The 12,882-nt window shown below is 37.5% G+C and overlaps 1 protein-coding gene and 1 long non-coding RNA gene across 4 annotated transcripts; one reads left to right on the forward strand and one right to left on the reverse strand.

The window, feature by feature from the left end:
• Positions 1-353: 353 nt before the first annotated feature.
• On the forward strand, positions 354-9,733 carry LOC128632945 (low affinity immunoglobulin gamma Fc region receptor III-A; the record flags this gene model as incomplete). The annotated part of the gene is made up of 9 exons (XM_053681179.1): positions 354-615; positions 1,300-1,548; positions 2,785-2,898; positions 3,921-4,025; positions 5,662-5,700; positions 5,824-5,898; positions 7,317-7,394; positions 7,545-7,600; positions 8,761-9,733. Coding segments are annotated over 8 exons (978 nt in total), but the record flags the coding sequence as incomplete, so codon positions are not given.
• On the reverse strand, positions 4,550-5,564 carry LOC128632951 (uncharacterized). Of its 3 annotated transcripts, XR_008396633.1 has the most exons (4): positions 5,374-5,564; positions 5,147-5,298; positions 4,898-5,035; positions 4,550-4,594 (listed from the first exon to the last, which is right to left on the reverse strand). It is a non-coding gene; the product is annotated as an uncharacterized LOC128632951 (long non-coding RNA). The 3 variants fall into 3 exon arrangements; XR_008396634.1 differs by lacking the exon at positions 4,550-4,594 and having other exon boundaries at positions 4,603-5,035; positions 5,122-5,298; positions 5,374-5,559; XR_008396632.1 differs by lacking the exon at positions 4,550-4,594 and having other exon boundaries at positions 4,603-5,035; positions 5,374-5,554.
• Positions 9,734-12,882: the final 3,149 nt, after the last annotated feature.

Genomic DNA, 12,882 nt, shown 5'->3' on the forward strand with positions numbered 1-12,882 from the left:
CCTGCAGCCACTGCGCATCACTGGTGAGGAAATAAATCAACAATAGAGTTGAGTTGGAGTGTAGCAAATGTACATTTATTAATATTAAGTGTTGTATATGTGCTAATGTGTTGTGTAATAACTGTTTATTTAAACTCCTTAGTGAGGAATGTGTAAAGCAGCTGAATAAGCACCTGATAGTAGATTTTTATTCGGATATCATTGTCTAATCAGAGCAAGTATTAGTCCTGTGGTAATTTTAATGTTACACATGTTTACTAAACTGTACACTGAAATTAACATCATAATAAAATAAAAATACATGTTAATTTTCAGAATAAGATCTGAATTATAATGTGTGTGTTTCAGGTGAATCTCCTCCAGTGTCTCTGATCATCAATCCCAGCAGAACTCAACACTTTACTGCTGACTCTCTCTCACTGAGCTGTGAGGACCAGAGTGACTCTACTGGATGGACAGTGAGAGGATACACACACAGTGAGGCAGTGTCTGATTGTTCATCAGTTTCAGGATCTACATGTAACATCCGCTCCCTCTCTACATCACACACTGGAGTTTACTGGTGTCAGTCTGAATCTGGAGGACGCAGTAATCCTGTCAACATCACAGTGCACCGTGAGTCTTCAATGTTCTCATCAGTAATAGATGTACAATATACAGGAATAAAGATAACACTTTTATAATCTACTGAATTGGTGAAAATAAATTATAATATTGTTATAAAGAAACTGAGTGCATTGTGTAGGGTGACACAGATTTGATGTTTTTATTCAGTCGATTCTAACAAAAGACCAACAGATAGCGCTGTGTTCAGGGCTGCAGAGATCTGAGACACAGAGGATTATACACACATCTGTACACAAAGATCAGACTCAGAGAATAAAAAAGAGAAGAAAAATACAAAGAGATGATAGCAATAGAGGCATAAAGACATTAGACTTACATAAATAAAACTATTATCCCCATATAGAAGTTAGGCTGCAGAGGGTAAACCTAAAAAAGCTCCTCTCAATGTTTTAACAATAAGAATATAAACAGAAATAAGAATAACTCATGAAGACTAGTTTAGTTTCAGGATGTTAAGAATATTACAGTGAAAGCTGCTTTCACATCTGAATGTTACTGATAAAACTGGCATTTAAGCACATTTTCTCTTTCACACATGAAGACTCTGTGAGCGCTGCACTGTGTACACTCTCTCTGATATCTACCACTGATTTACTGTAGCTCTCTGTGTTAAAATCATTACTGTATTTGACACACTTTCTGATTTCAGTGTCTTCTTTCTCTTTCCTACAGATGGTCATGTGATCCTGGACAGTCCTGTCCATCCTGTGACTGAGGGACATCCTCTGACTTTACATTGTTTATCTCGCAACTCAAAGACCTCAGCTTCTGGTGTTGATTTCTATAAAGATGGTTCAGTGCTGCAGAACAAGACTACAGGAGAGATGACCATCAGTACTGTCTCAAAGTCAGATGAAGGTTTCTACCACTGTAAACACCCAGAGAGAGGAGAGTCACCCAAAAGCTGGGTTTCAGTCAGAGGTGAGAAACCTTGAGAGAATTTCTTTTTATTTGATTCTCTTTTTATTAACAAAGTTTATATGCACAGTGTTTTCAGTCAGCTTTCAAAGTATTTGATTCCCTTTGTAAAAATAACATTAAAACGTGCAGTGAGTACTACTACTACTACTACTACTACTACTACTACTACTACTACTACTAATAATAATAATAATAATAAATTTGATTCTGTAGCACGTAGCACCTAAAACTGAAACTGGCTGTTAATTAAATGACGAACAGGAAGAAAAAGAGGAAAGTGTTAGTAAAAAATGTATGTTTTAGGATTAAGGAGGTGCAGTTAAAGGCCTAGAGGTGGATTACGGCACTAAATATTTTGCTCATTCTTGTCAGTCTGGTCGTTAGGAGCCACTAGTAGATCAGTACTGGTGGATCTAAGACTCCAGGGTGTAGAGAGTTACGGCGAGGTCATGTACTGTGTGAGAATTAAGAGAGTGTTTGTTTGATTCTCTGTGAGATGGGTAAACCGTGTTAATGATAGAGTACAAATCTAATCTGTGCTTGGTTTGAGTTAGGACTACAGCAAAAAAGGATCAATAAGAGCTGATAAAAAAAAAAAAAAGATTGTTGTGAGTGACCTAATGCAGAGTTCAAATGAAAGCGTGTTATCAAAAAATTATAACTAGATTGTGAACGTTTCCAGAAGGTGTAACGGTAATGCCATCAATATCAAATGAAATACCTGGAATTCATAACAGTGGAGTTTTGGGTGCTAGAAAAATGTCTGTTTTATCAGTTTAATTTAATTTAAGAACGTTGGAGTCCATCCATTATTTTAGATCATGAATGTATACAGTTAATGATGTGGAAAGTGGATGCATATGTGGGCAAGTGGATGCATATACTGTACCTGTAGTGAAAAGGAGGGGGCCAAGGATTGGGATATCTTGTGTGTCAGGGGCAGGAGAGAAAAGGAAACATGAACCAAGCTAGAAATCCTGATAGAGGAAAGGCACCAGCATCAGCAGAAAGGAGTAGATTATGAGTGGCCTGTTGAAGAGCAGTCTGAGTAGAGAATGTAGATATGATTGGAAAGGCTCAGAGAGATTGCTGGTAAACACTCTTTAAAACCGTCTGAACAGAAATGGAAGATTACAAATTGGACTATCATTAGAATGTACGTTAGTGTCAAGGCTAGTATTTTTGCGAACTGTAATGACAGCAGGTTTTTTCATTTGTGTCTTTTTCTTTCCTCAGACTCAGGGTCTGGATCCAGTACTGATATAGTATTTGTGTCTGTGGGACTGAGTTTGGCCTTGCTGTTCATCATCCTTTTACTGATCCTGCGTTGGTGGCACAAATCCATCCAAGGTCTGATAACTAGTTTTCACTAAATTGCTTATAATATAATCAGTACTTCTACAAAGCTTAGTCTATAAAACATGAAATAGTATACATTACACTAACATGGAAATAAACGTTAACAAAATGGTCTATGACTGGTATCTGACACTCAATAATTACTCTCGTTACACAGGATTTTACACATCCTTAATTATCATTCAACTAACGTACAATGCTTCTATTAAATAAGAAATAGTTACCAAATTAATAAAAATAGGAAAAGAATACTATTTGGGACACAGTGCACTTACAATTGCACAATTTGGTGCTCATTTATTAATCTTTATCAAATTCAACTTGTGTCTAAATGTTTTTGTAGGCCAATCTAATAAAAAAAAAAAAAATCCCACTAGATTTACACAAGTCTTAGCATTGCTGCTTTTCTTCATACTCATGTGCATGATAAATTCCAATCAGCTGTAAATTGAATCAAGTGCATTTATGACACAGTGTTATATGAATTCCCAGAAGGGGTTCTGGACTTCAAATCCCAGCAGCCACCACACGTCTGTACCAGTCACATGACCACCCGCACCTGACTCTCTTTCTGGTTAATAAGCGCCAGTCTGTATATAGTCACTGTTCGCAGCTCACTCTGTGCCTGGCTTTGTTTCTCCCACTTTGTCAAGTATGCTCTCCTGCCTCGTCTGTATTGATTTGTGTATGTTTTGCTTTATTAAACTTTATTCTGTAAGTACATCCGTCTCCGCACTCAAGAGCTCTTGTAGGATACACTATTGTTTTCTAAACTAACTGGATTCTCATGAGTAACACATTATGTATGAAAAGGCTCCTGTGAATGATTTTCAAATAAATTTGTTCATATCCAGCTTCATAAATGAGACCAATTGTTGCTTACACATTTAGTGGCTTGTAATTACTGTTGGTACATTTCAGCGACATATACACTAACGTATAAGCATTCTCTAAAATAAAGTTTGTATGGTTTATAAATTGAGCAAATGAAGAATTTCTGTCTTCTCATACAGGAAAGGACAGAGACATACAGCAGAACAGCAATCAGACACCAGGCCAGAACCCGAGTCAGTCAGGAGCTGAGGATTCTCAGTCAGGACACGCTCCACTTCAGACCGGTCAGACAACATGTCACATAATGAATACTTTCCTTATGTATATGTAGCAATGTGGCTCTTTTTTTTGCAACAACTAACTATACTATGGAGATCCTCATAAATCCTGCCAACTACGCCACGTGTAGCTATGCGACTCATTTGTTTCGTTTTTGTACCAACTACGCCACTGAGAAAACAGGGAAAATAACCCAAATAAAGACACGCAAGTACGTTCCACTTAGAACGGGCAAGAGGCATGGGTTTCCATACAAGAATACATTTTATTTTAAAGTTAAAAAGACTGGTCAAGAATTATTTAAAAGAAACAACATCCAACGCAGTCAGGCATTGGTCAAATAAAACAGTCACAAGAGGAAGTTAACAATAATCATAGGAGCACTGAGGCTTCCTGTATGAAGGGCAGGCTAGTACGACAGCACCAACTATACAAAAGGCAAAAGCACCCCACTAATCAAAATCATACCCTCAAAATTCACCGAGAATAAACACAGCAATAATAATGACCCTTAATTAAGTAAAGCCAAAGGTGCAGCAAAGAACTCCTCCCAGCCTCAGGAAGCACTCAGCTCCTACAAGGAGATAACAAAAACACACAAAATCAATTACAATACGCTCAAATCTGACAAACAACAGAATAAAACAAAACAAAGACAAACTTACTGTCACAAAAACACACAACCTCACACTCAAACTGATTACTGGTAGCAAGTTTACCAAGACTGACCAAAACCACTAGTACCACATAGCAGTATCAGCATAACTGATAAAGACTGTTACAACACAGTTAATTAAAGAAAACTCATATTAGTGACAGTAACCAACACAAAACAAAATAACGAAACAAAGCAGAACAAAATAAAACCAAATCAGACCATCAAGCAGCAAAACCAAACAGCAAGCAGCCCCAAAGCAACCAAGCAGCAACGTGGCTTCACGAATGAGGGGGAGGCGTTATACCGATATGACCACATCTCACTCAGCCCGCCTTAACGCATGCAAAATCGAGGACCCTAAGAACAAACAGGTGTTACAACCTCAATTAGGAATGCATGCAATAGAGTTTAGCTCGAGTAATAGAACTAAACGATTTACCTACCGTGATCCGATGACATTATACTCACAATGGAACATCCGAAAATCATGATAGCGTCTTTAATAGTTGTGACGGCAACAGCTGGTGCTCCGACCGGAGCTACGTTAAACTACCATGCTACACAGTTGAGAGCCCTGACGGCACACCACACATGCACAGTCTCGGCAGCCTAACGTCACTCTAAATAAATAAATCGCATGATAAGTGGACAACGCTAGCATCAAACAGCTAAGCAATAAAGCTAAAACCACATACCTCTGTAGTCCGTAGCAACGAAAAGAAGGCGTGGGTTTTCGATCATGACGCATTCCGTGAGGCCTAAACAACAGCTTATATACTATGGTAGGGAGAGAGCCCATTGGCCATGTAGTTAATAAGGATGACGTTTTAGTCACGGCACACCTCACTACATATACAGTAATTCAATATAAGATCATGTTCTTACTAACAAGCTAATTTAACAATGTTCATTTCAGTGGAATTGTTTTCAGAATTGTCTGAAAATTTCTCCTGTTTATTCTTTATTTGCACTCTTTTCTGTAGATGTGCACATTTATGCCACTGTGGAGAACGCAAGTAAAAGTGAGAGAGATTTCTTTATTTCATGTCAAATATTTCCACTTACACTAGAAGGAATAAATCTCAGATTAACACCATACAGTAAATACATCTCCTGTAGTGACGATCACATTGCACTGTGATTAGGTGAAGCTGCAGCTGAACTCAGTGGGGCCGTTTATGCACAGGTCATGAAGAAAAAGGAGTCATACAAGAATAAAGGTGGAGTATTTTTATACTGCAACTTCACATTTTATATATAAAAAATATTTACAGTCTACAGTACATTCAATCATCTGCTATACTAAAAATCTGCATGCACCTCCCATTTTAGGTGTCAGTTCCACTATAAACCTCAGAAAGAAAGAAACTACTAAAACCTGTTTATTATATAATATATTCTACATAATACCACATGTGTAAGGGATAATCCTTGGCTAGGTGTACATTACACGATTTTAATACACTACGTGGAGGCAAAGAACCACTCAATGTGCGGTTATACCATGGTCACTTGCCAGTACTGACAAGATAAATCTAACATTGATGTTTGCAGCACAGTATTTGACTGAAAAGATTAGAAATAACGGTTATTTTTTGTGTTATTTTATTTCCCTAAAGAGGCCACGTTAGGGAATACCGTTGCCATTAAGGTGTACTTGGTCTGCGACAATGTTTCAGTAGGTGGTATGTGTCAACATAACATCCACATGAAAGCTAAGACCCAAGGTTTCTCATCAGAATATTTCCCAGAGCATCACACTGCCTCCACTGGCTTGCGCTCTTCCCATAGTGCATCCTGGTGCCATCTCCTCCGCAGATAAGCGATGCACACGCACCTGGCCGTCCACATGATGTAAAAGAAAAAGTGCTTCATCACAACAGGCCACCTTCTTCCATGACACTCTGACTGGTCTGCTGTTATACAGCCCTATACACAGCAATCTGCGATGCACTGTGTTTTCTGACACCTTTCTAACATAGCCAGCATTAACATTTACAGCAGTAGTTTGTGCTACAGTAGCTCCTCTATGGGATTAGAATAGGCAGGCTGGCCTTTGCTCCCCACATGCATCAGTGAGCTTTGGGTGCCCATGATGCTGTCGTGGGTTCACTGGTTGTCCTTCCTTAGACCACTTTTGGTAGATACTACCCACTGCATTATGGAGATGCTGTGATCCAGTCGTCTAGCTATAACAATTTGGCCCTTGTCAAAGTCGCCTCCAGCACATCAACTTCAAGGACTGATTGTTCACCTCCTGACTAATATATCCCACCCCTGACATGTGCCATTGTGTGTGTGTGTGTGTGTGTGTGTGTGTGTGTGTGTGTGTGTGTGTATATATATATATACACACACACACACACACACTAAGCATCAGTAAATGTGCATACAAAATTTTTCAAGTTTAAAAAAAAAATAATAATTGAACATGTTGTTCAAACCCATAACAAGGAGAAGTGACGATAAGCTCCACATTTAAAACTGTGTTCAGTTACATCCCATCATGCACCTGTAATTCTCCACACTGATCTCTTTTTCTTTTTCTTTTCTTTTTTTTTTTTTTTTTTTTTTACAAAGGTTGATTCAGATTAAAATGTTATCTGTGTTTGTTTTGTTCTGTTCACTGTCACTGCAGATGATGATGCTGGACCCAGAGATGTGATTTACACTGAGCTTGAAATCAAGCCACAGAAAAAAGCAAAGAAAAATCAGGGTAAAGCTATCTGTACATATTTATATAAATCTGCATGTACATTACTTTTTATTGTTTTCTGATTTATTAACCAATTCATATAGTTCATGTGTATTTAACAGTTGAGATGGCATTAATGACATTAATTCAGCGTTTCTTGTTTACATCTAGTGAAGGCCAGTGTAGAGTATGAAACTGTTTATTCACAGCTGAAGCAGAACACATAGGTAAGACAAAATCTGTTCTATTTTCAAATCTCAAATTGAGATAGAAATACTTGGAGAGATCTTAGAATTGTATAGAAAACCTAGTTCAAGTTTTGTGCCTTGCTCAGTAGGAGTTGAGTCGGAGTTATAAACAGTTATAAATATAAATAGTGTAATATAAATGCTACAGCCTCAGTTAGATTGCTAACAACTTTCTAAATTACTACACCTAAAGCAATTCTAAAAGCAAATAATGTCAAAAAGCAGCTCCAGCGTCCCCTCTTCCTGTTGCTGCAAGCCTTACCAGCTGCTGGGTATCATGATGTAATCACAGCGGAAGTGAGTCAACTGTAGAAATGCTCTATAGCTCTTAGCAGTAGAAAATAGAGCTGTGCATTCTGGTTCCTCTCACAGCTCAAACACTCAGTACACAAAGTGAGAGTCCTCTAGTACTTTCATTTCCTGGGCTTGATCTTTACTTTTAAAGAAAACTTCTAAACAAATTTAGGAAAACAAATAAACCTCAGTCTATAGAAAAAAAAATAAACAACCCTATGGCAACCAGATCCCACAGCTGAACGTATAATGCATATTATGACAAATAAATCAGCTGCCTTCACAGTTTTTCACAGTAGAAACTGGGTTTAATACACTTTTTATTTGTACTATATGTATATATCTCCCACCACTACCTGGCCCTATAATTTTACATTCACAAAGACTCGTTTTTGCTGATGTATCATTAGTTACTGTGGAATACAGTGTGTGGATTAAACAAGCCCGTGTCTCTTGTTCAAGACGACATCAAACAATCATCAATTGTTGACTCTACTTCCAATCCAATTTTTTGCAAAATACCCTAGTAACATTTCTATTAATAAAAGATAAAGTGGTTTAAAATCACATCTTTGATGCATTTTCATGTAATTTCCTCCTCGTATAGTACACTGACACTCCTATAAGAAGTGCAAATATTGCAGTGTAATAACATACATGACAGTTTCTCCTTAAATAAGCCATCACTATTTACTGCTTTATATTTAATAATTACTGTATATACTGAAATATAAATTTGCATTGCCTTTTAAATGTTCCTTAATTATTTGCTGTTGGCTTAAAACACCAAAGTTTAACCATTTCAGGAACTAAAATCTAAAACAGCTGTAAATGTTCATTTACAGGTGCTGGAGGAGTGAATACACAACTGAACAGACGAGAGAGAAGAGAGAGAGAAGTTCATCATGTGTGCAGTGACAGTAAAATCGGAGTGAGATTGTTTTGTACAGGTTCTTTGCACTTATTTGGTTTAAAATGTGTGTGTGGGGGGATTAAGAACGTGTGTATGGACAGCATTAAGAAGTATTTACAGGGTGTATTTTATTGATTACTTGTGCCACTATTAGGACTGGTTGTAAAGCAAAAGGATTTAGTAGTAATAGTAAGAGTAATTAGTCAATGTGACTGAACTTTTATTCTTGAAAATGTTTTTTCACTCGTGTGAGGGGCTTCATCATGTCATCTGTGTGCAGTTCACACCACCAGAACTGAAAGTCGTTATCATCACATACAGAGATACACTGATGTATTTTCCACCACACGGTACAACCACAATCTCCAGCCTACAGTTAAAAAGATCATGTATCATTTCATCATAACAAATATCACTTCATGGTTTCATTGTATTAAGCATGTATTGTATTATTTGGTTTAAATTTGTAAGCATTTCAGCAATTACAGTTGTACTTTTAGGTCACACAAATGATACCCTGCATTAAAATATACATGTATACAAAGCAGCTGTATTTTATTAAGAGGCGTTATTCACTGATTAACCTCCAGTTGCTTTACAAGTGATGACGTCCTATGAAACAATGCATATATTCATTCTCATGCATCATTATTGTTGTACTCTACAAGAAAAATACCTGCATTGCAGTAGAAATCATCAGCTCTGTTTCTCATTAATATTATGTTTAAAAAGTGGCTAAAGCTAAACAGAGAGCATGAAAAATTTCAGATGAGGAAATATTTTAAAGTGGTCATTTTATCACCTTTACGCACTTGTCAAAAGATTACAGCAGTGCCATCTTCTGGGTATAATTCATTTTAGAAAAGTCTATGCATTATTAAATTCTATGTCTTTGAAAATGTACATTTTACATTTGTTTTTAATTTGTGTTTTTTTTTTTTGTTTTTTTTTTTAGAAATACTAATGGTTAATGACCACAAACACCATTAAATTAAGTGAATAAAAGGCAATAATCAGCAATATGCGTTCACACACATGACTTTATCTGAAGTTTTCATTGATGCAACATGACACTGAGTTGTTAGAAAAGATATGTGTAGTGACGCCATTGTCTGATGACGTAAAAGAACCGATGAACCGGTTCATTGTAACAAACCGTCCGAAAGAACCGGTTCGTGGAAATGAATCGGACTTTCCATCAGCCCCCGCATGTAGGGTAGCGGCACACTTATAAAGCTGAAGCCCCGCCCATTCGGCATGAACCATTATAAAGAATACATTTCAGGTAAGTATGAACACAACAACCTCACACATAAAGATAAGTATACATCATCATAAACATATAGATATGAACATATAATATGATCATAATGTGAACATACACACATATTAACCACCTTCCTCATGTTCATTTCAATAAAAGTCCCCCTTTTCCCGCAGACACATAAACACTGGTGCAGAAATAGGACAGGAGTTTATCTCCTCCCTCTTGCTGTAGTCTCGGCGGACTGGACCCGGAAGACGGACGCGGACAATCTACAGCACAAACAAAGACAGACTATACAAATATACAGACACGTCAATAAAGATGTTCTGTTTTACACTTATCTGGTGTGTGTAGTGTGATTATTGGGGATGTGGATCAGCAGGGAGAAGTAATATGTGATAAAAACCTGTGTGTGTGTGTGTGTGTGTGTGTGTGTGTGTGTGTGTGTGTGTGTGAAATGGAGCTGTAGCGCAGACCCACGTGTGCAGTCTAGACAATGACTAAACTACTGCGTGTGTGGGGAGATGATGTGAAGTTAACTAGATGGGCGGAGTGTGAGTGCTGTCTTGTCTTCTGTCACACAAACTTCTATGGGAGGTCCAGATGACTTGTAATGAATAATGAAATAAGAAAAAGAGAATATAATATTATTGTGAATGAAGCAGCTTCACACAGATATAAACCAGTCAAGTTCATCTCACCAAATACTGTAATAAATAAAAGGGGTAGATTATTAGACATTATACACATTTACCCTGACTTCATGAGTATATAGTATATTTAAAAAAAAAAAAAAAAAAAAAAAAAAACATAACGATAACTCTCTGTTCATATTTGAAGCCACATTTATTGCAGTTATAGTGCCCTCCATTAATATTGGCACCACTGGTAAATATGAGCAAAGAAGGCTGTGAAAAGGCTGTGTGTTGTCTTTATTGTTTAACCTTTCCATCTTTTGTTTAAAAAAAAATCACAAAACTACTCTGTTCTCATGGATATCAAACAATTGCAAACACATCACAGGTTTATCCAAAAATATCTTTGTTAAATATAGGTGTGAAACAATTACTAGCACCCCTATGAATTCATGTAAGAAAATTATATTTGAAGTATATTCCCATTGATATTTTATTTTTAGTACACCTGGAGAAATTGTTCAACCAAGATAAATATGAGGTAACACATAGGCCAAATTCCCTTACTCATTCATAATAATGGGTAAGACCAAGCAACATAGCTGGGATGTGTGGCAAAAGGTTGTGGAGCTTCACAAAATGGGAAGTGGCAATAAGAAAATAGCACAAGCATTGAAAATGTCCATGTCCACCATCAGGGTAATAATTATGAAATTTCAGTCAACTAGAAATGTTATGAATCAACCTAGAATTGGTTGTGTGTCTATATCGTCTCTTGTGTGAAGAGGACGGTTCGAGTGGCCAAAAATCTCCAAGGACCACAGCTGGAGAATTACAGAAGTTAGTTGCATCTTGGGGTCATAAAGTCTTGGTAGGGTTTAAAGAAAAAAGCCTCTACTCTCATCCAAAAACAAACTCAAGCATGTTCAGTCTGCCAGACACTACTGGAACTTCAAATGGGATCGAGTTCTATGGTCAAATGTCAGAAAATAGAGTCTTTCGGCAATAATCACCAGAGGTGGTTTTGGCGCAAACAGAGAGGTAGCCATTTGGAAAACTGCCTCATGCCCACGGTTAAATATGGTGGAGGCTCTTTAATGTTTTGGGGCTGTTTTTCTGCCAGAAGACTTGCACATTATGTTAGGATACATGGCATCATGGACTCTATCAAATATCAACAGATATTAAATGAAAACCTGACTACCTCTGCCAGAAAGCTTCAAATGGGTCATGGTTGGATCTTCCAGCAGGACAATGATTCAATGCAAATATCAAAAAATTAACCTGTGGGGTGAACTGAAGAGGAGCATCCACCAGCGTTTGAAAGATCTGGTGTGATTCTGTATGGAGGAACGGTCTCAGATCCCTTACCATGTATCCCTTCCCCTCCAAACTCATCAGGAGAAGAGTCTTCTCATAGGAGAAGACTCTTGTCAAATCTTGTCAAAGTGAGGTAGCCCAATGTATCGACTTAAAGGGTGCCAGTAATTGGTGCACACCTATATTTAACAAAGATATATTTTTTTATAAACCTGTGTTTTGTCTGCAATTGTTTATCCATGATATCCAGAGAATTTTTGTGAATTTTTTTAACAAAATATAAAGGTTTTTCACAGCCTACTTTGCTCTCATGTTTTTACTTGCAGTACCTTGTAGAGCCAGTAGGTTCACACAGCACAGCTGAGCTCAGATGTGCAGATGCTAATCTATGAGCGTTGAAGTTTTTGCAAATGGCAGCAGTGATACAGTTTGACACTACCTGCTTCATTATGTAGTCTTATCTGAAAACTGTACACAACTGCAAATTAGCTCACATCATTCATTTCAGATCTGATTTACATTAAAAATAACCATTCAGGGGGCGCTGTCGAGCGGGAAATGGAGTAGGTAGTGTTTCGTTTGAGCTCCCGTCGAACTTATGTTTTTTAAAAAGTTTTTTTTAAGTGTTTTTTCATAGTTAAATACTAGCAAACCCTGTTCCTAACACATTTTTCCAATTTGATTGTGTGTACATTTGTGTGAAGATGGAGACAAACTTGCGGAAATATAAATTCACCGAGTCAACCAAATCTAGGCCCAGCACCGCCTCGGCCGCAAGTTCTGCTGCCTCTCCGGGTTCGGAGCCCCCGCCCCGGCCGAGCAGCCAGGAGTT

This window comes from Ictalurus punctatus, chromosome 7, assembly GCF_001660625.3.
Source record: "Ictalurus punctatus breed USDA103 chromosome 7, Coco_2.0, whole genome shotgun sequence".
NCBI lineage: Eukaryota > Metazoa > Chordata > Actinopteri > Siluriformes > Ictaluridae > Ictalurus > Ictalurus punctatus.